The 22,685-nt window shown below is 37.0% G+C and overlaps 1 protein-coding gene across 1 annotated transcript; it reads left to right on the forward strand.

Annotated features, from left to right (window-relative positions):
* The first annotated feature begins 3,340 nt into the window (after positions 1-3,340).
* LOC112051478 (circadian clock-controlled protein daywake) lies at positions 3,341-22,594 on the forward strand. The gene is made up of 5 exons (XM_024090143.2): positions 3,341-3,476; positions 16,773-17,001; positions 19,564-19,700; positions 21,563-21,715; positions 22,263-22,594. Exons 1-5 carry the CDS (start codon positions 3,404-3,406, stop codon positions 22,427-22,429), a joined length of 759 nt encoding a protein of 252 aa, XP_023945911.2. The 5' UTR covers positions 3,341-3,403; the 3' UTR covers positions 22,430-22,594.
* The last annotated feature ends 91 nt before the right edge of the window (positions 22,595-22,685 follow it).

Raw genomic sequence — 22,685 nt, forward strand, 5'->3', positions numbered from 1 at the left:
CACCTCTATCTCTCTACCTAACACGATACTATAGAATGAGAAGGATAGAGCATCGTTCCGAATAGCCCTTCTGGTTTCGAATTTCGCTCGCTGGACCATTTTCATAGCCAATCCTATGTCCCACAGTATTTCAAATTCATTCGAGAGGATCAAGAATTCATTCCTGGACTCAATATAAGATTCCCCAAGAGCCGATGGCCGTTTGGGTCTGTGCTGGAATGGCGACCAAGCACCGGAAAGCGTAGGATAGCTAGCTGGTCGACCCCTCACAAGGTGGACTGAGGACATCATGCGGGGGGCTCGTGAAGGTTTTTGTTTGGAAGTCCAAGCTCTCTGGATCACGGATACGTAGACGTAGTAACTTACTAAGGGTTCATTTAGCAACTGCTACCGACGACTGCAGTCGACTGCACCTACTGCCTACTTAATCATTTTAAAAGAAATATAATAATTTTAAAGATGCTTAAGAACCGTAACAACTTTATCCTAAACTAACAACAACAACAATTCTTAACAATTCTTCCGCACCGCTTCCGACTTCCGACTTTAATCCAGCCCTTACAATAGTATCGCTGTAAAAATGGAGTAACTTCTCCCGTTTTCCCAACATTTTTCTTGACTGCTCTATTTCTATTGATCGTAGCGTGATGAAAAATATAACTATAACCTGCCCAGGAGTATGAAGAATAATTGTACCAAGTTTCGTTAAAATCCGTCGAGTAGTTTTTGTTTTTATAACGAACATACAGACAGACAGACAAACATTTTACTGATTGCATTATTGGCATTAGTATCGATCACCCCCTGATAGTTATTTTGGCAATATATTTCATGTACAGAATTGACCTCTCTACAGACTTATTATAAGTATAGATCAGAGGTTAAATGTGTATGCCCGTCAAAGGTGCAATATACCTACACGTCGATGCAATTTGATTCGAAACGGTTGCAACATTGTAGTTTGGGTTATTAGATAGTTGTTTATATATGAAAAATATAAATTCTTGCTAATTTATATGATTAGAAGATAAAATAGAGCGATAAAAATAATGTAGAATGATATTGAAGTTCATTATCATATTTAATATGATTTTCCTTAAGTGCAAGGTTAATTAATAGGTTCATAATTTTTTCCACCTGTAAGTTCTGTTAGGTATTCTGCTGTTCCCACAGATTAATCAATAATAGGCAGATAGAGCGTGCGGAACAGGACGGTGTCGTAGCCGTAGCCAAATACAAAATACAAAAACGAATACATTCTCGAGTCAGTACAACACGAAGCGCCGCTTCAGTATTTTTCAATATTATTCAAGAAAAATGGCGTCTTATGTTTTTAAATATTTTAAAAACTGTTTACAAAAAGCAATGAAATAAGATGGAGTTTTTTTTATTGCTAACTAGCGAACCCGGTCAAGCTTCTCTTTGTCTTATGTGCACTTCTTCCCTATCCCTACCCTACACTATCCTACTTCTACCTACCCCTACCCTATCCCTACCCTACCCCTACCCTACCCCTACCCTACCCCTACCCTACCCCTACCCTACCCCTACCCTACCCCTACCCTACCCCTACTCTATTTGGTTTGGATAGGTGAGCCCGTTCTTGAGTTTTACTACGAAAAGTGGCATTGATTTTTAGACCTATGTAAATTATTTCTCTTGGAAAAATCATAGACAACGTCTAAAGACATTTACGCATTCGTTGGCCTATAAAATAAATCTTAGAAATTATTTTCGGAAATAGAAACTTTAATTTACACAAAATAAATTTATGAACGCACGCGTAAATGTTAATCATTTGTCAGTATTTCTGAACGCACCTATATATGTCAATCACATCAATACAATACATCACTCGTACGGCTCGCTCAAATGCTCCAGTAGGAACGTCAACTGACGCTTCATGAAGGTGTTTTTGTAAGCTATGCAGTAAGGTTTGTGAGTTTGATCATCATCATTGAGCACGAGTCTCCTCTCAGAATGAGACCAGCGTGGTGGACTAAGGCCTAATTTAATTGGTCCAACACGCTGGCCCTATGCGACAGTCGTCACACACGTAGAGAATTAAGAAAATACTAAGGTATGCAGATTTCCTCATGATGTTTTTTCTTCACCGTTTGAGACACGTGATATTTAATTTCTTAAAATGCACATAACTGAAAAGTTGGGAGGTGCATGCTCCGGATCGGATTTGAACCTATGCCCTCCGTATCGAAGGCAGAGGTCATATCCACTGGGCTATTATGTCTTGAGTGAGTGTGAGTTTGATAGGTTATAATAACCTCTAGGCCTAATAAGCCGATTTTGATTTTTTTTTAATCTTGTTATCTTGCGAGTGTCACAGGTTACATTTTAGTCCCTGTGTTCCTACGGAAAAGGAAAATACGCGGGAAAAACCACCGAGAGCTTGTTAGTAAATAATAATTAAAATAAGCAGATGGTTTATTATTACTGAATTATAACTAAATGACTGACAAAATATTTTATTACCCATTCCTTATTATTTCATAATCATGCAATACCATACACTTTACATCACTAGGTACATAGTATAAACAAATTTGCTTTCTCTGTCCCTTAAATCTTTAAAACTACGCAACGGATTTTGATGCGGTTCTTTTAATAGATAGAGTGATTGAAGAAGAAGATTTTATAGATATGTATAATAACATCCATGGTTCCTGCGGGATTTGTGAAAAGCTGAAATCCACGTGGACGAAGTTGCGGGCGAACGCTGGTTAAACAATATAATAAATAAACTAGTTACACTTAATTAAATAATCCAAGTGGATATCCAGTTTGGACGTAGCCTTAGTTGTCGAGTGAGTAATAGGGAGACGATTTAATTTGGTTTTCTTAACATGCATGTACTTTCGACCAGAAAGTCCCTTAATTTATTTTTGAATGAAATATGTTTTTCCTCATTCCGTATATGGTGTTTTTGTAAATTGTTATTGTAAATTTTATTTATATAACATATGAGCTGGAGCTGTGGAGTATTAATTTTGCAGAAGGGTAAATGAGTTTATTTTCGTTTTTTTTCATGGAACGCCTTAGTTTATAAGTATTTTCGACTATTTTGTAAAAAATATGTAATTTTTTTCTACCAAATTTACATATGTATTTCAAAAATATATATGCAGGGCAGGGTCTATATTTTTAGTTGTTTGAAATACGATCAGTATCGATAGCATGATATAGTCTTACCTTAGGCAATAAGCATCATCAAAAAAATCTTGGGCGGAGTCTTCCAAGATTTTTTCTTCATACCTACCGGATTATTTCTTCTTAGATGGCATTGACCGTCAGAGCAATAAATATGTAGCACAATAGATCGCACTAGCCAGTAGTTATTCGACTCTGAACAATAGCCGGTCAACTCATCGACTGTCTTACCATCACAATGAGTTATTTAACATCACTCGTGCTTCTGTTTACACTGTGTTGTGTTAAGGCGGAAGAGGAGAGTTTTTTGCGTAAGTTTTACTTTGTTTATGCTATTCACATATTAATTAATGAGGTAGGGAGAGGAGGTGCTACTGAATTAACTAATTTAATTATTGTCTTACATTTTGGCTGGTGGGAGGCTTTGGCCGTGGCTAGTTACCACCCTACCGACAAACACGTACCGCCATGCGATTTAGCGTTCCGGTATGATGTCGTGTATAAACCGAAAGGGGTGTGGATTTTCATCCTCCTCCTAACAAGTTAGCCCGCTTCCATCTAGATTACATTATTACTTACCATCAGGTGAGATTGTAGTCAAGGGCTAACTTGTAAAGAATAAAAAAAATGTTATAAACGCGAAAGTTTGTCTGTTAGTTTTTTTAATGTAATTTTTAACAGATACCTATATAATTACAGTTTTAGTTTTAGTTTAGTTTAATATCCTCGTGAGCAACCCGTCATGCCACAGAGTTTTCTTAAGTCTCTTTGTATGTGAAGTCTGCAAATCCACATACTCGTAGGGTCAGCGTGGTGGATTATTAACCCCTCTCGGGTTAGGCTAATAATTCTGAGAGGAGAATCGCGTTCAAAAGTGAGCCGAATAATGAAGATGTTAATTATGAAGAATGATGATACAATTAGAAGAACATCGCAATATTATTTTTGGTTTTGAAAAGATAATTTCCTTATCTTTTTAATTAAGGCCAATATTCCTCGTTCCCTTCCTCCTAATTCAGTCTTTCCCGGGAATATGATATAGTTCATATTTAAGGGATATGGTAAATATATATATTTTTTATAGTTAGTCGGAAATATTGTGTCAGTATTGAGAAGAAGATATTGAGATATTTTTTAAATAGAACTCTAAATATAGCATTTGCACGAATGGGTGGTAAACAAATTTAATAATGTTTGATTCAGGTTCTAGATTTCATCCCAGTAACATTTGATTTATTAACCTTGTAATTGCCTGTAACATAAAATCTTGCAACAGTTATATATTACAGTTAAAATCAAATACCAATATAAATGAACATAGCAATATCAACACAAATAAACATTTATTCAAATTAATACAATATTATGTCGTTGGAATCTTGTAAGATACATAACTGAATGAATACCTAAAAGAATTACTCAATGAAAATCCGTTTGCTCAACCGCAATACCACTTAACCGATTTTGATGAATTTAGATATAGAGATATTTGTATTTGCAGCAAATCATAGGCTAGTTATATGCCGGAAAAAGTCGTGATACGCGTCGCCTTAACAACTTGTATAGAATAATAGAATTCCGTTCGCGTGAAATTCTGTTCGTTTACCTATCACAAATCCTGCAGGTAGCTTGGATTTTTCCGAGATAAAAAGTAGCCAATACTCCAAAGTTTCATTTATCACTGCACCAAAATTCATCAGAATCGGTTCTGCAGTTTAGCCATGAAAAAGTAACTGACAGACAGACTTACATTCGCATTAATCTAATATTAGTATGTGAAAAGAGTACTATTGATCAGAATAAAGTTACAATATCGATTAAATAACAGAGGTCCAAATACAAACAAAGGTACAGAACCAATTTTCCCTCTTGAGAAAACTCGAGCGTCAGAATTAATTAATGTTGTCTTTCTAAATTTCCTCATTTTAACATTTAATAAAGTAAAGGGACCTATTTTATGTAAACAGGTGATATTGTTACCGCTGCTTTTTATGATTTTAATTTTATTGGCATTAACTTTGTTTCAATTTTAATTTAGGTATGAATTAAGTTTTCTAATTAATCATTATAAGTATCACCAGAGCCTGTTTTCAATAGAGGGAATTGAAGCTTAGCCATGACATGAGCCTATCTTCAACCTGCTCTAATGAGGGTTGTGCGGGCTTAGATTCATCATTTTCATCATTGACAACCCAAGGCTCACTGTTGAGCACGAGTCTCCACTCAGAATGAGAGGGCTTAGGCCTTAGTCCACCACGCTGGCCCAGTGCGGATTGGCAGACTTCACACACGTAGAGAATTAAGAAAATTCTCTGGTATGCAGGTGTCCTCACGATGTTTCCTTTGCTGTACTTTCTTAAAATGCACATAACTGAAACGTTGGAAGTGGATGCCCCGGACCGGATTCGAACCTACGCCCTCCGAATCAATTCTATCACGTCTTAATTCAGGCTTAGATTAGAGGGTGATAATTATTTGAGTTTCGAACGATCGAAGGCTTAAATAAAATGTTCTCCTAGGAACGGGGCAGTAACACCTACTTTCCAACTCAAAGCTCCAAAAAATTAGTTTTTCTTCTTATTTTTCATAACTATTGGACATTTACTAATTTGGTATTTATTAACAACCTATTAAAATAAAAATCAAATAAACACCGCATTTTTCGTATTCCGTAAAGCCCGTTGTTAACAAAAATAACAATGTCAACCAAACAATATAATCTGCAAAGGTTGTCTGTTGGTACCGGATGACATCTATTAAATGTACTCTCAATTTTGATAAGTTAGCATTAAATAAATAGTGAATAAGAATTCACGTGACAATAAATTCAATGTAAATTTTCGGAAATACTGAAAAGTGATAGTTGGTAAACCCTCTATCTAAACCTACCTAAAATAAATCTGTAGAGAGGTCAATTCTGTACATGAAATATACCTATTTCCAAAATAACTATGGGGTGATCAATACTGATGCTAAAAATGCAATCAGTAAATTTTTTGTCTGTCTGTCTGTATGTTCGTTGTAAAAACAAAAACTACACAACGGATTTTAACGAAACTTGTTACAATTATTCTTCATACTCCTGGGCAGTTTACAGTAAACTGCCCAGAGTTTTTCATCGCGCTACGATCAATAGAAACAGAGCAGTGAAGCGAAATGTTAGAAGAACGGGAGAAGTTCTTCCATTTTTGCAACGATACTACTTTATGGGCTGGATTAAAGAGATCTAAGGGCGGAGGAAGTCGCGGGCGTCCGCTAGTATCCAATAAAATTACTAAAATTATGAATAGTGTGTGTTTAATTAGCATTATGCACGCCATTGTCGATCAATTATTCTCACGTTGCTGCAGCACCCACGACTAAAACTGATCGTGCATTGGTCGCGCTGCGTGTATGACGGCCAAACTTATGACCCGTCTTCGCTGCCGTTTGCTCAGCAGAAACGTGAGAATAATTGACCGTCAATGGCTGATTTTAGTGAATAGGCCAGCAAGCAGGTGAGATCGCACTCAAAGAGACTTGACATTGAGTAAAGAAAAATATATAATACCTAATCAATTTTAACGACATCCCACATCACTCTGTTATTATCAAAGTGGTATAAAAAAGTTGTGATCAGAGATATTATGTAGGCAAAGCAATTTACATACACATTTGGTGACTATTTTTTGACTTGTTCCATTAGATATAATTCTACTCTTATACCGTATCGACATCGCTTTGCTGAATAAAAACCAATTTAATAAGATTAGAGACAGATTTAATAGCGTTTTTGATGGCTTAATCTTAACTTTTTTATAAGTTGATTTTACATTTGCATACCATAGGATTATGGAGTTAGGATTATATTATTATTGGGACTTTGGGAAGTAGCAGCTAACAAAAGTTATCATTTTCAACAACACACAACGGACAGACAAAAAATTAAAAAAAAAAAACATTTTTGGCTACAGTCTTCTTCACTTTTTCCAAACTATCTTCAATATACAAAATACATAACCTATTACAGTTTTATTTTAAACTAGCGGCTACATGATACATCTGTCAACAAGTTTTTCGCAAATCCGACGGGAACCATAGTATTTTTCCGGATAAAAATAAGCCTATTACAACTCAATATCCTCCTCTATCTTTTATTGATTTCCAGAGATTAGCCCGGACAAACAGACAGACAGACAAAATTTTTAAACAGTTTGTTAGTTTTGATGACCTCCGTGGCGCAGTGGTAAGCGCGGTGGATTTACAAGACGGAGGTCTTTTGTTCTATCCCCGGCTGGACCGATTGAGGTTTTCTTAATTCGACCAGGTCTGGCTGGTGGGAGGCTTCGGCCATGGCTATACCGACAAAGACGTACCGCCAAGCGAATTAGCGTTCCGGTACGATGTCGTGTAGAAACCGAAAAGAGTGTGGATTTTCATTGTACTCCTAACAAGGTAGCCCGCTTCCATCTTAGATTGCATCATCACTTACCATCAGGTGAGATTGTAGTCAAGGGTTAACTTATAAATAATAAAAAAGTATCATGTAAATAACTATAAGTAAGTACTCGTATAAGCACTTGATTCAATAAATAAACCAATAGTTAGATATAATACCTAGCTACCAATTGCACAATGCACATTGCACTCACTGCATGCTGCTAACTTTTCCATAACTGTGTACCTAAATGAATCATTATATCAACAATGTTAATGTAATTACAGTTCACACAAAGTAAATATTACCAACACTAATTAAAATCAATAATAACAGCGGTAAAAAGCACCGCTAATAATATACCATTAGCTTAATAAACTCTGGTTTATTACATGCTCTTATAGCAAAGATCAAAGGAAAAAATTGTGAAACATTGTGTTATTATTGAACAAATCAGAGTCCTCTAAGAAGTTATTAAGTCATACCTGCCTTATTACAGATTCTTAATTACATAATTGATGTTTGTAATAAAAAACACGTCTAATTATGTTATATTAATTAAATATTAATAGTTGTCAAGCCCTATACAGGGTGCTGCGTAACCGAACTGCGTTACTAATATTTTACTAACTAATAAATATAAACTAAACTAAACTTTAAAAAACACGCTTCTAGTACGCACTAAAAATTACAACTATTGAATTTGAGTCACGTGACTTTTTTTTTCGTATTCCTGACAGCAAACCCTTTAATTTGATATTCATATCATGGGGGTGGATTTCAAACAGCAAGACCACCATCTTGGGGATTTGTAGCTAGATATATTGTCATCAGAAATCAGAGCGTGTGCAAAATTTCATCCTACTCGAAGACCGGGAAGTGGGTCCAATTAAGATTCCAAGATTTGTCTTTCCTACATAGTTAAAGTGATTGGGGAGGCCGCCATATTGGATTTCTAATGACGTTTCTTATCTAGTCATGTATTGTCATCAGAACTCAGAGCGTATGCATAATTTCATCCTACTCGAAGACCGGGAAGTGGGTCAAATTAAGATTCCAAGATTTGTCTTTCTTACATAGTTAAAGTGATTGGGGAGGCCGCCATATTGGATTTCTAATGACGTTTCTTATCTAGTCATGTATTGTCATCAGAACTCAGAGCGTGTGCATAATTTCATCCTACTCGAAGACCGGGAAGTGGGTCAAATTAAGATTCCAAGATTTGTCTTTCCTACATAGTTAAAGTGATTGGGGAGGCCGCCATATTGGATTTCTAATGACGTTTCTTATCTAGTCATGTATTGTCATCAGAACTCAGAGCGTGTGCATAATTTCATCCTACTCGAAGACCGGGAAGTGGGTCAAATTAAGATTCCAAGATTTGTCTTTCCTACATAGTTAAAGTGATTGGGGAGGCCGCCATATTGGATTTCTAATGACGTTTCTTAGCTAGTCATGTAATGTCATCAAAACACAGAGCGTGTGCAAAATTTCATCCTAATCGAAGACCGGGAAGTGGGTCATATTAAGATTCCAAGATTTTCTTATGTACATAGTTACAATTGAAGCTAATATAAAGCGTGTAAAAATTAAGTTTTCATGCTTTCATACAAAATAATTCAAATAATTCTGACTATCCATATAACACACGCCTTTATCTATCGACATCGATAAGGCCGAATGCATGGCTGACAGTTTAGAATCCCAGTGTACTCCAGGCACCATTTCCCTAGACCCATTTCATGTGGAGAAAGTGAATTTAGAACTCGCTTCCCTCCTCTCTCTCCCCCACGATGGAGATGAGATTCCCCCTACGACTTGCGATGAAGTTCGTTCGGTTATCAAAGGTCTACATAAAAAGAAGGTCCCAGGTCCCGACTGTAAGTAATAAAGCGATAAAGCTACTCCCTATGGAGATTATAAACCTACTTGTTAACATTTTCAATGTCCTCTTGTCACACTGCTCCTTCCCCAATGCGTGGAAGGAAGCCACTGTCATAGGTATTCACAAGCCGGGCAAACCCCGCGATCTCCCTTCTAGCTATCGCCCTATTAGTTTACTCAACACTATTGCCAAGGTATACGAGATTATTATTCTTAACCGTTTAAAGGCTGTATGCGATGAGAAGCAACTTCTCATCAAACAACAGTTCGGATTTAGAACCCAACACTCCTGTGTACAACAAGCGCATCGCCTCACGGAGCATATTATCACCGGCCTTACCCGGCATCGCACTCCTATTTCTACTGGGGCCATTTTCTTCGATGTAGCAAAAGCCTTCGACCGAGTATGGCACGAAGGCCTAATAGTTAAGCTTAGCCGCTTCGGCGTACCTAGCAGACTTGTCCGATTGTTTCACAATTATCTGTCAAATCGTACCTTTCGATACCGCCTAGATGGCACTCTCTCGTCTCCCAGGCCCATCCGAGCGGGAGTCCCTCAAGGATCCGTGCTCTCCCCGCTTTTATATTCACTCTTTACGAGTGATATACCCACTAACCATCCAGGTGTGCACATCGCCCAGTTCGCGGATGATACCGCACTGTTTGTGACACACCCTTACCGTAGATCCATAATAGCCCGTCTCCAGAAAGCGGTAACACACTTAGCAAAGTGGTTTCGCAAATGGAGGATAGAGGTAAACCCAGAGAAGAGTGCAGCAGTGCTCTTCTCAAGGAAACTTGCACGCCATTACTTCGATTTGAAAGAGGTCTCCTTACATGGAGCACCTATCCCGTGGCAACGCACTGCCAAATACCTAGGTGTGACCTTTGATACCCGTATGAGCTTCGCGACTCACATACAGAAAGCCAGAAAAAGAGCTGCTTATGTGATGAGTCGTCTCTATCCTATGATATGTGCTAAAAGCAAATTATCCCTCCGCTCTAAGGTCACTCTCTATAAGACCTGCATCCGTCCAATAATGACCTACGCTAGTGTAGTGTTTGCCAATCGCCCAAAGGCGACCCTATAGCCCATTCAGGTCCTTCAGAACCGATTTATGCGTCAGGCCACGGGCGCTCCGTGGTTTGTGCGCAATAACGACCTACATAGAGACCTAGATCTCCCCACAATAGCCCAATATATGAAACAGCTCTCGAAAACTTATTTTGAGAGAGCCGCCACCCACCCCAACCAACTAGTGGTTGAGGCTTGCAGCTACATCCCCGATATCAATGCTGATTGTAGATCTAGACGCCCAAAAAACGTCCTTTACGATCCTGACGATGACATAACGAACGACAATGCTTCCCAGGCAACACAAACACAAGCTACACAGCGTCTTCGCCGGCGAAGACGAGGTCCACGATATCTGACGTCACCCAGACGTGGGCTTTTTAACTCACGATCTCGGGGGCGCCCGGACTGATACACTCAGGCCCAACACCCTTCCCGAACGGCTCTCTAAGTCGAGGCCCGAGTCTCAGAGGAGACGCCCTTAGAGAGTCGTTCCGCCCACTACTTTCTTCTGTATATAGAACGGAACGGCTCTCTAAGGGCGTCTGCTATGAGACTCGGACCTCGGCTTAGAGGGCCATTCGGGAAGGTGTAACCGTGACCTGAGTGAATCAGTCCGGACACCCCCGAGATCGTGAGTAAGAAAACCCACGTCCGGGTGACGTTAGATATCGGGGACCTCGTCTTCGCCGGCGAAGACGCTGTGTTGCTTGTGATTGTGTTGCCCGAGAAGCATTGTCGCTCGTCATGTCATCGTCTGGATCGTAAAGGACGTTTTTGGGACGCCTCTGCTTGAAGTTAGCGTTAAGGTCGGGAGTGTAGTTGCAGGCCTCAACCACTAGTTGGTTGAGATACCATTAGTGTTGCATTGCGGTTAGTATTCTAAGAATTAGCGGTAAGTGTTTAAAGATCCTCTAACTTGAATTAAGTGTGTCACAAGTAATTCTATCAATGTAAACCATTTTAACACAATTACCACGACCACAATGTAGCCTTTTTTAACGTTTAGCATAATTTTGCACTTGCTAAATTATTTTTAAGGTAATGCATTTTATTTATTTACTGACTAGCGCACGCCCGCGACTTCGTCAGCGTGGAATTCAGTTTTTCACAAATCCCGCCGAAACCATGGATTTTTCCGGGATGAAAAGTCCAGACTATATAATCTATTTCTACTTCAAATATCAGGTGATTCGGTTCAGTAGCCGAGACGTGAAAGAGTAACAAACATTCATACCATCAAAATCATCAGCTTTTCGCAAATCTCGAGAATCCATGGATTTTTTTGGAGTAGCATAAGTGTTTATACAGAGAAAAATCTATTTCCATTCGAAATTTCAGCCAAATCGCGTCAGTAGTAGCGGCGTTAAAGAGTAACAAACAACCAAATAAACATACATCCATACAAACTTTCGCGTTTATAATATTAGTAGGATAGTAGGATTTACCTGCCTAATAACAATAGCTAACTTATTTCTTTCATGTAATCACGTCTCAAAAATCATGAAGAACAACGATAATGAATTATGTATTTGAAACCATTTAAAAAAACTATTGCTGATCTAGATGGAACAGCCACAGAATAAAGATCATTCAGAATGAGGTTTTACAAGCAGTGTGGTGAAGCCGGAGAACGTAAAACCCATAAAAAAACCAAACGTCCAAACACAAACCACGCGTCTCACATCCGCATAAACAAACTTTTTTCATAATTTGTATTTAAAAATTTAACACTATAGTATGCGCGTTATCATCTGAGTCGTCCGGTCATAAAAGTCAAAAAAGATAGGAATGTGCAGCGCGCCTACCTGCGCACCCTAATTATCGATAAACGGCTACCTGCGCACGTGCTAATGATGAGTCAATAATGATTTGGACGATTCTGATTGGTCGGTTTCTAATGTAATTGCATTGCGTATTTTTTTTGCTATAAATGTGTTTACTGCAATTAAATAAATACATTCATGTGTTACTCGTTGCGCACTATGGATACTTTATTTTCTAACGTTGATCTGAAGAAATTACATGGCGATATTAGCCCTCAAGCTCGAACACTGATTCACAACGTATTCCTGTTTCTCAATGAATTGAAAAGTGATCCGAATAAAGTGGCTTCTCTAAATTTCAACAAACCACGTGAAATGGCCGCATTTGTTTGTGGTGTGAGCAGAGCGACAGTGGACCGAATCAAGACGGAAGTATCACAATCAGGCAGTACCTGTATACCAAGAACAAATTTTAAGAAACCACAAACCGTCACTAATATTGACGATTTTGATAAAAGTGTGTTGAAGCGAACTGTAGCTTCATTTTATGAGAATGGAGAGTATCCATCCGTGGCGAAAATTTTAGAAAAATTCCGTGAACAATTACCCGATTTTAAATGCGGCAACACTTCAATGAGAATACTACTGAAGGAGGTTGGGTTCCAGTATAAGAAAAATAGCGAAGGACGTAAATATTTAATGGAAAGAACTGATATTGTTTGTGCTAGAATGGACTTTTTAAGGAAATTGGATTTACTTAGAAGAACTAACGATCAGCGACCACGTTTCTATCTAGACGAAACATGGATTAATCAAAACCATGCAAGAAAGAGGATGTGGCTTGGAAGCAACGATGAAGGAGGTTTCAAGAATCAGCCTGTGGGAAAAGGCCAAAGATTAATAGTTTGCCATGCGGGTTCTGCAAGGACTGGCTTCGTTCCAGATGCGAAGCTAATATTTAAAGCGGTGAAATCAAAGGATGCTGATTACCACACAGAAATGGATGGCGAAACATATATGGCATGGTTTTCCGAATTCCTGAATCTACTTGAAGAGCCCTCAGTTATAATTGTCGATAACGCAAGCTATCATTCGATACAGTTGGAAAAGATACCCACAAGAAACACGAGGAAAGCTGAAATTCAAGAATGGTTGACAAAGAAAAAGATTCCATATTCCAGCAACGAAATTATTGAAGAATTAATAAGAAAAGTAAAAGCCAGTAACCCGCAGAAGGTCTACGCTTTAGACCATCTGGCAAATGAACGAGGTCATGAAGTAATAAGGCTCCCTCCATATCACTGTCAATATAACCCAATAGAATTAATTTGGGCACAAGTAAAGGGAGAAGTTGCGAAGAATAATAATACCTTCAAGATAGCAGATGTCGAAAATCACCTCCACCGAGCCATAGAAAATGTCACACGAGAAGACTGGGCCAAATGTGTTAGGCATGCCGAAGAACTTCAAAACAAAGATTTACAAAAAGCTCTAATTAGAGATCACGCGCCGCTTATAATAAATTTGGCAGAAGACGAAGATTCTGATGATGAAGACTCAGATGAAGATTAATTTTATTTAGTTAATAATTATATAATATGAAATATGTATTATATTAAATCAAATATTGTTAATTTTTTTAATTTTGTGAACAAGATACGATAATAAACTTTACTTATCGATAATATGTCTTTCATTGTTACACCCTTCACTAGACGGCTCCATAAGACCCATAAGTGCAAGCGAGATAGATATAGAGAAATGATTTATGGCCCTAAGACTCAGTTGTTAACGCGCGTACTATAACAACAATTACGTAAATTAATATAATAATCAATAATTAGCTATAAAAAAATACTCCATCTTATTTCTTTAGTTTTTGTGAACAGTTTTAATATAGGTATGTATTTAAAAACATAAGCAATTTTTCTTGAATAATATTGAAAGTTACTGATGCGACGCTTCGTGTCGTACTGACTCGAGAATGTATTCGTTTTTGAATTTTCTATTTGGAACGGCTAGACACCGTCCTGTTCCTTACGCTCTTTCTGCCTATTATTGATTAATCTGTGGGAACAGCAGAAAAAAATATGAACCTATTAATAATCAAGGTAACCACTTTGGTTGCACTTGAGGAAAATCAAATTAAATATGATAATGAACTTCAATATCATTCTACATTATTTTTATCGCTCTATTTTATCTTCTAATCATATAAATTAGCAAGAATTTATATTTTTCTTATATAAACACCTATCTAATAAGCCAAACTACAATGTTGCAACCGTTTCGAATCAAATTGCATTGACGTGTAGGTATATTGCACCTTTGACGGGCATACACATTTAACCTCTGATCTATACTTGTAATAAATCTGTAGAGAGGTCAGTTCTGTACATGAAATATATTGCCAAAATAGCTATCAGGGGATGATTAGTGATCGATACTGATGCCAAAAATGCAATCTTTAAAATTGTTGTCTGTCTGTCTTTATGTTCGTTATAGAAACAAAAACGATTTTAACGAAACTTGGTACAATTATTCTTCATACTCCTGGGCAGGTTATTGTTATATTAGTATTTTTCATCACGCTACGATCAACAGGAGCAGAGCAGTGAAGGGAAATGTTGGGAAAACGAGATAAGTTACTCCACTTTTACAGCGATACTACTGTAAGGGCTAAATTAAAGACGGAAGTTGGACTGGAAGTCTAAGGGCGGACGAAGTCGCGGGCGTCGCGGCTAGTATGAATAATGAAATTGAAAATTTTCCCTCGAATGTCATGAAATTATTAATTACATAACATTTAAACGGCTCAACCGATTTTCGTCAAACATGTCTAAGAACACTCGCACATACTCGTAAGTCACTTTCGCATACCTTTAATACGAAAACACTATATTATATACGAAAAAATTGCTTCATCCGTTCGGGAGCCATGGTGCCACAGACAGACAGACACGTCAAACTTATAACACTCCTCTTTTTGTGTCGGGGGTTAGTAAAATTGAAGTCTGTCTGTGATTTCAGATTAACTGTGTTTTTCCAAGTTAGATACACGATACTAAAATACGAACTTGAAAAAATGTGCATAGGTATATCTGTTTGTCCATACTAATTTTAGGGACGGTTTTATTCCAACTTTCACTGGATCTTAGGCCTAGTTAGGACTACTTTAGTATTTTAGTCGAGTACGAACAATTTTGGGCGGTAAATCCAAAAATCGTTCGTACTCGACTAAAATACTAAAATAGTCCGAACTAGGCAATAAAGAAGAAGAATTACATTTTTGGGTAAGCTAAAGCATTTAAAAATCATATGGTAACCCTGTTGAACCATTTTTAAGGGGGCATATTTGATAGCGTACCTATGCACCGAAGTCTGAAAGATGGCATGTAAAAATGTTTCGCTGCGTTCATATTATTGTATCCTACGCGCCATGAATATAACATCCACAAAGTTTGAGCATTATGATCATTAATGAATATTTTTGAATATTTTGTTCCTGGACCCATTGACCGACGGCAGAAATGCGTACTGCTACTAATATTCATTATAATATGCGCATGTACTCTAAAGCCGATGATGACAGCACCACCAGATAAAATATTCATAAATGGAGGATATTTTCACGCCATCCCGACTTTTAGGAGCACCCTCCAATACGTAGGCACAATAGCCCAATTATCCTACCCCAGCTTGACAATTTGAGGACCCCACACAAATATTGGGTCCGTTCTTATTGCCCCTTAAAACAAATGAGAAATGGACAACTTTGACGGCACGACCAAGCCAGTGACGTATTAATAAAAGCCGTTTCTGAAAAAACCACGGGAAACAACTGTCTTTAAATCCTAAAAGTTTATGATTTTTAGTTAATACGTCTCTGTGTTGGTACTGCCTTCAAAGTGATCAGAAGGTCGCTATTTAGTTTATTTTTGTGGTTTTGAAATCGGTTCAATTTTTTTTGTTAAAAAGATTTTATTTTTCTGTTTTTAGTGCGTCCTAGCATTTAATTTTCATAAAAATCGATTCAGTATTTTGTGTTAAAATGAAAATAACAAAATTGCCCGTACTGTGGCGCTTTCGTTCACTGGACGTAAAATATTTTTATCAAAAAAATTCAACCGACTTCAAAATCACAAAAATAAACATAAAAGCGAAAAATAACCAGTGACATATTAAATAAATTTTTTTTTTGTGTCTGTACATTTTGTTTTGTTTAATACGTTATTAAAATAATGTATTAAAAGCAGACATAATTTTTCTCGGACCGCTGGTACCTCATCTAGTAACTAAAGAGTTTTTATTACATTTGTTTTAATTTTGTACGTAAATTTAATAAACTTGGGATACATTAATCTCATTTTTCAGTTTCATACATATAATCCTTTTGACATGATTATAAAAAGAATTGCCTTTGTATTCAGTGGAGCTTTAAATTAAATTTTCTTTTTTGTTTCAGCCGAATATATTCACCCTTGCACGTTAGCTGACGAAGATTTTGAAATATGTGTCAAAGAACAAATAGAACAGAGTCTACCATCATTTGCCAAGGGTATTCCTGAATTATCAGTGCCTTCCATAGATCCTGTAGATTTGCACGACATTGTTATAGATGGGAAGGGATTGAAACTAAATTTTAGCGATGCAAAAATGCATGGTCTCTCCGAAGTAAAGCTGGTTGACCTCAAGTAAGACCTAACTTAAATAACTAAGACTTATAAGATATTTGAATGTGTCCATTCTCAGTTAAACTTGTGTGGTAACTATTTTCATTGAGGAACAATATTCTAAAATACATTTTGTTCGGATGTAGAGTGTAATGTATACATAACCGGTTTTAAAAATTCTGCATGCTTCAGAAATCCCGATAAATTTACTTTGTGATTGGACTTTTTAAGAAAAGAATTTTTTTTAAACCAACATAAACCAAACCTAAAAAAGGTTTAACCAAAAGTATCCTGAAAGTTATGTCCAAATCCAAAATATCTGGTCCTACATATAATATTCCCTAAAAGGATTACTGTATATTATAGGTACGTATATGTACCTATAATATACAGGTAGGTACCTACAAATGGGACGCAATTAAGATGTATTTAAAAAAATAGGCTAAATGGCAGGTACACTCGTTTTTGGAGGGAGGAGGGTTTTTAGCCGGTAGGAGTCCGGCACTACCCAAACCATGTCCATGAGGATTTTCCCCCCTACGAAAATAAAAAAGGTATCTACAATATACCTACTTACTGTAGTATTTTGTACCAGTTTAGACTTCACTGGTAAACATTATAGGTAACTATCTATTGTTAAGGCATTACTGGCAATCTGTTTATTTTTTCTTGATCCTTTAAACATCTAGGCTTAGATGGATTTTGGACGAAATTTGTGAATTGGAAATTTCCTCACCGCCATAATAAGAATAGATATACCTATATCCGGTTACGTCAATGATTTTGCGTTTGACTCATATTAGTAATACTAATTAATACATCCAGACAGTTAACAATGGAATATCGATCTATTTGTGCGTATCGAAAACCAGAACTGCATATTGTATGCAAATTAAGTTAATCAGAAGTAGGTACATATACACAATCAGCTGTTGTTTTTCCTGATTGTTATAACTTGGGTAATTGTATGTTTAATTGTTTACGCATTAGCCAAGTTGTAATAAAAGTTATATATAGAGTCCTATTTACTCTTGTGTCATAGTTATGTATATTGAATAGATGAATAGACAGTTTCTAAACAAACGCGCTCGATTACGCTTACCACAGAGTGAGATCGTGGTCACCATCCCAATTGGTGTTAATTATTTCCCAATATTGATATTTATCAATGAATAAGTTTGGCGAAGTTCATATTATAAAAAAGACACAATTTAAGATCAACAAAAGAAATATTTTTTACTCCGAAAATATTCATTTTAGAACAAATGTTCCTTAGACATTTTTAATTTATTTTCCTTAAAGAATATAACCCTAGAGTAATGGGATATACCCCCGAGCAGCCTGTATAAGGGCGTGTTCAAACATAGCGTGGCAATAGGGATGATGACAGTTTTTTAAATTGTATATAAATTAAGAGTATGCTAGTAGTAAAGCAATTTTTAAAAGGAACAGGGTAACTGCGATCATTACTTTCGAAGCTACAGGGATTTAAAGGGTCAGATTTGCGGCGCTGCCGCGGATTCCTGAAAAACGCCTCATACAAAATGGCACGAAGTAATGACGTCGTAGGTAATGTAATGATCGTTAAATTTGTATGTGCGTTCAAACAAAATTAATAATATCTTTGTTATTTGTGCGTTTATGTTTATAGTTCACATTAAAAAATGTCATATTTAATGTGAGGAACCTAAAACTGTATGAATTTTCATCTAATTACGATAAAAGATTTTTAATAGATTTTGAAATTCTATAATCTCATTTATTTTGCAAATATCCAGAAAATCTTTGCTTTTTATGTATAAATTAGTTAACATTGACCTTATTTACCCGAATGTATAATAAAAATCAATATATTCAAACCTAGTCTTCATCCCCATTGTGAGCGGCACGCCGCCCGCGATTGTGTTTGGACGGCTGACGCGCACGAATGCCGCGTGTTGCTCTACACTAGTCGCACGGCAAAGCTGTCTCGCGATTGCCGCGCTATGTTTGGACACGCCTTAAGTTTTTATATTATGTAGTATATAAATATTTATGTACCCGTAACACAGGCTATGTAAGTATGTGCTTGTTTTGGGGTTAAGTAGTGATGTATGTATTTTTAAGTACATTTATTTATTAGGAATTATTTATTTAATTCTGTGTACAAAGCAATCGAAACATCGCTTAGAGTGATGTTTTTTAACACTTTAGCTTTAAAAAAAACACACACACACACACACATACCATCGTTAAAATAGTCAGAACAGCTACCTAGTGCCTAAATAAGAAAATTTGAAATACGAAAAAACGGGGTGAAATCTTATGAAATATATTCCCTGCTATTAGTATCGGTATAATATATGTTTGCGTTTGCTTTCAAATCGAACGCATGCGAGGGACAGGGTTGGCGTGATAGAGACCTAAATATACGTACACCTCCTTTTACACGAAAATACGCCTATATTTTATTAACATTAATGGGTATGTTCATTGTATGACTTATGTCAAAATCTAAAAATTTTGGATTGGGTCTCTATAATTGTAAAGGTGCGATATAGTCAAAGGTAACATAAAGTAATGTTTATATAACTCTGTTTTCAGGGCACAGTTGGGTGGTGATAACGAATCTTTCGCTCTCGCAGTGAAAGGGAATTTGAGTTTAACCGCCCAATATTATGCAGATGGTAGAATCTTAATTCTGCCCATAAAAGGAGAAGGTGATGCACTTATCGAATGCAGTAAGTATTTTTTAAGCTAACTTATCGAATAAAAATACTGGCTGCATTTCCGCGCTGGACAGCCAGGCTGATCTTTTGCGCAAAAAATTAGCTAGACCTTCTATCACCAGTCGAGGCAACCAACCGCGGTGAAATGATTCGGTGAAATTTTTTGGCACTGCGACTCCATGGCCCAAGAGTCTCCACGGCAAAAGGTACAAATATGTAACTCTCAGCCAGAGAGGCATACTTTAGCCACTTACCGGTTTCAGCTTTTCTGCTGTAATATAGTAGTAAGTAATTTATATTTCAATATTAAAATCAAAAATAATATTCTTTCTATCAATAATAATGAATCAGCAGCCCGAAATTTCACCCGCGTATTTCCCGTTTCAATGGCAAAAAAATATAGCTTTTGTAACTCCGTGAAGATGTAAAGTCTCTATTATTAATACTAATAATTTATAATTTTCAAAATCAGTTCATTAAATCCGGAGATCCCATAAAACCTTACAAACTATACCTCTATAATATCAGTATAGATTATACTCTATGTATGATCTGAGTGTTCAGAACGCGTCCAGATACGGGTTCATTTACACGAGCAGCAACTGCTACCGACGACTGCAGTCAACGGCAGTCAACGGTAGTCGACTGCAGTCGCTGACGTATCGGCGGCAGTCAACGGCGGTCGCTGACTGTAGTAGACTGCCGTCAATTGCCGTCAACTGCCGCCGACTGCAGTCGTCGGTAGCAGTTGCCAGCTGCCGTTGGTAACATGCTGCTCGTGTAAATGAACCCTTAGGAGGCCCACAACTCAGCCGAAAATCATTAATTCTATTTAGTGACCTAATGCACTTTGTAGAGCTCATAAATCGTGGGTGCATACTGCATATATATTAGGTATAGCACCTCAATAATTTATGGTTATAGGTATCCACAATTGTTAATTGAGGTTGATGACTCAGACTGCATTGGTATAGATATTTAGATCAATGATCAATCATTTTTGGATTTCTTCTGCAATCTCATCTGATGTCAAGTGATGATACAGTTTGTGATGGAAGCATACTTCTTGGAAGAGCTACAAGTTTATTCTACCCCCAGAACAGCCCCTGTAGCCAAGTGGCACGTCGATTCTCTTTCTACGATCGCAAGCGCTTCGAAAAGTAGAAAAATGTATGGGAGTGAAAAATCTTGATCACGTTACCTGTCGATAGCAAATGTAATTCCCATACATTTTTATAGTTTTCGAAGCGTAACGATCGTAGAAAGAGAATCGATGTTCCACTTGGCTACAGGGGCTGATAACCCTAAAAGCTAACGCTACCCATACATCTAACGGTTTCTATGCGACATCGTACCGGAACGATAAATCGCTTGGCGGTACGTCTTTGCCGGTCTGGTGGTAACTAACTTTGGTCAGTCAGATTTGAACCAATTTAGAAATTATACACTAACCCAAGCTGGAATTCGACCTCAGGACCTCTTGGTTGAGAACCACAGCACTACCAACTGCGCCAGAATTATTTAACAGCCCAACAAAAAAATATCTACATGATGTTCATCGTATCTTTCCAAATCCGAAATTTCTACAACAGTTGAACGATAAGACAATAATTATCATTTATTATTTATCAAAGTCGAAGACGTCTTCTCCACGTATCGCAAAACAAGTCATTCATCATTATCATACTATCGTCGCCTAATCTTCACGTATACCGTATCGTCGCGATAGTATCGCTCTGTGAAGATTGGATCCATAGAAATTGTAGAGACACTGCCACTACGAGAATATCGCCGCGATTTTCGTCGTGAGGGTATTGGTTAATCTCAACGTACAATATCTCATCTGAACTTATTTGTTATTTTTAATTTGTCAGGAAACGTCGAAGTTTACATCAGCACCAATTTGACTCACGTGAAGGGCAAGGATGACAAAGAACATTTGAAGTTATTGGCACCGAGCTATAAATATGACATCGAGTCCACGACTTTTGATTTGAAAAACTTGTTCAATGGTAACAAGCAATTAGGTAAGTTATTTAAAAATATGACCCTGTTTTACTATATACCTACTTGTCCTACCTAGTTTCCAATATAGGTATTCAAGCTATCGTAAAGCAATAGCAACCAGTTTATTAAAATATATAATATAAATAGACATACGAAGTATAAATCCATGAGAACCATCAAATTAAAATCTATAAGGTAATACATTCATCATTATCTATGTCCACTGCTGGACATAGGCTCTTGCATGGATTTCCAAACATAACCGTCTCGAGCCGCCAGCATCCAGCGGCTCCCTGCAACCCGCTTGACGTCCTCGGTCCACATAGCGTGGGGTCGACCAACGCTACGCAGTGATTTCAATGACCTGTGTGATACCCCCCTGGTGCTGTCCCTATAGCGGATTTTTTTAATCTATAGACGAAAAAGGCTCATTGAAGCTACGAGTATTAATGTCCAGTCTAATAAAAGCAATTCCACCACCAATAAAAAACCACCAAAAGTCCAACAGATTGGCTGTTTCCGTAAGTTTTAACTAATACTGAAGTTGTGTTTTTTAATATTTTTCAGCGGAAACAACACTGGAATTCGCTAACAAAAACTGGAGTCAACTTATGGATGAATTGGCCCCTCCCGCCATAAAGCAGATTGTGAAAACCATAGTCAAAGCCATCAACAAGTTCCTATCAAAAGTCACTATTCCTCGCATCATCATTGGCTACAAAGAGAGACTATGAGATATTTATTTTCTAAGATAAATAATGCGATCTCCATAATATTAGCGATATCAAATTCCTCTAATTTTTACCTATAATAGTAATTAATTACGATGTATTTAACTTCATTTTTTTAATTGCAAATAATGTAATTTTTATGCGTATTTATGTATTTATGATGACATTAATATACATTTAATATTTTACAAGGAAAAATATAAAATTATTGCATTACCTATAATCATTATTTTTATTTATATCTCAATATTTCTTTTAT

Source organism: Bicyclus anynana, chromosome 6 (genome assembly GCF_947172395.1).
Source record: "Bicyclus anynana chromosome 6, ilBicAnyn1.1, whole genome shotgun sequence".
Lineage (NCBI taxonomy): Eukaryota > Metazoa > Arthropoda > Insecta > Lepidoptera > Nymphalidae > Bicyclus > Bicyclus anynana.

What these genes read in the sequence shown, in the direction of transcription:
- LOC112051478 (XM_024090143.2), top strand. Translation starts at nt 3,404, where the DNA reads ATGAGTTATTTAACATCACTCGTGCTTCTGTTTACACTGTGTTGTGTT. An exon ending in TGATGCACTTATCGAATGCA is followed by an intron (nt 19,701 to 21,562) that starts GTAAGTATTTTT and finishes TTAATTTGTCAG; the next exon opens with GAAACGTCGAAGTTTACATC. An exon ending in CAATGGTAACAAGCAATTAG is followed by an intron (nt 21,716 to 22,262) that starts GTAAGTTATTTA and finishes AATATTTTTCAG; the next exon opens with CGGAAACAACACTGGAATTC.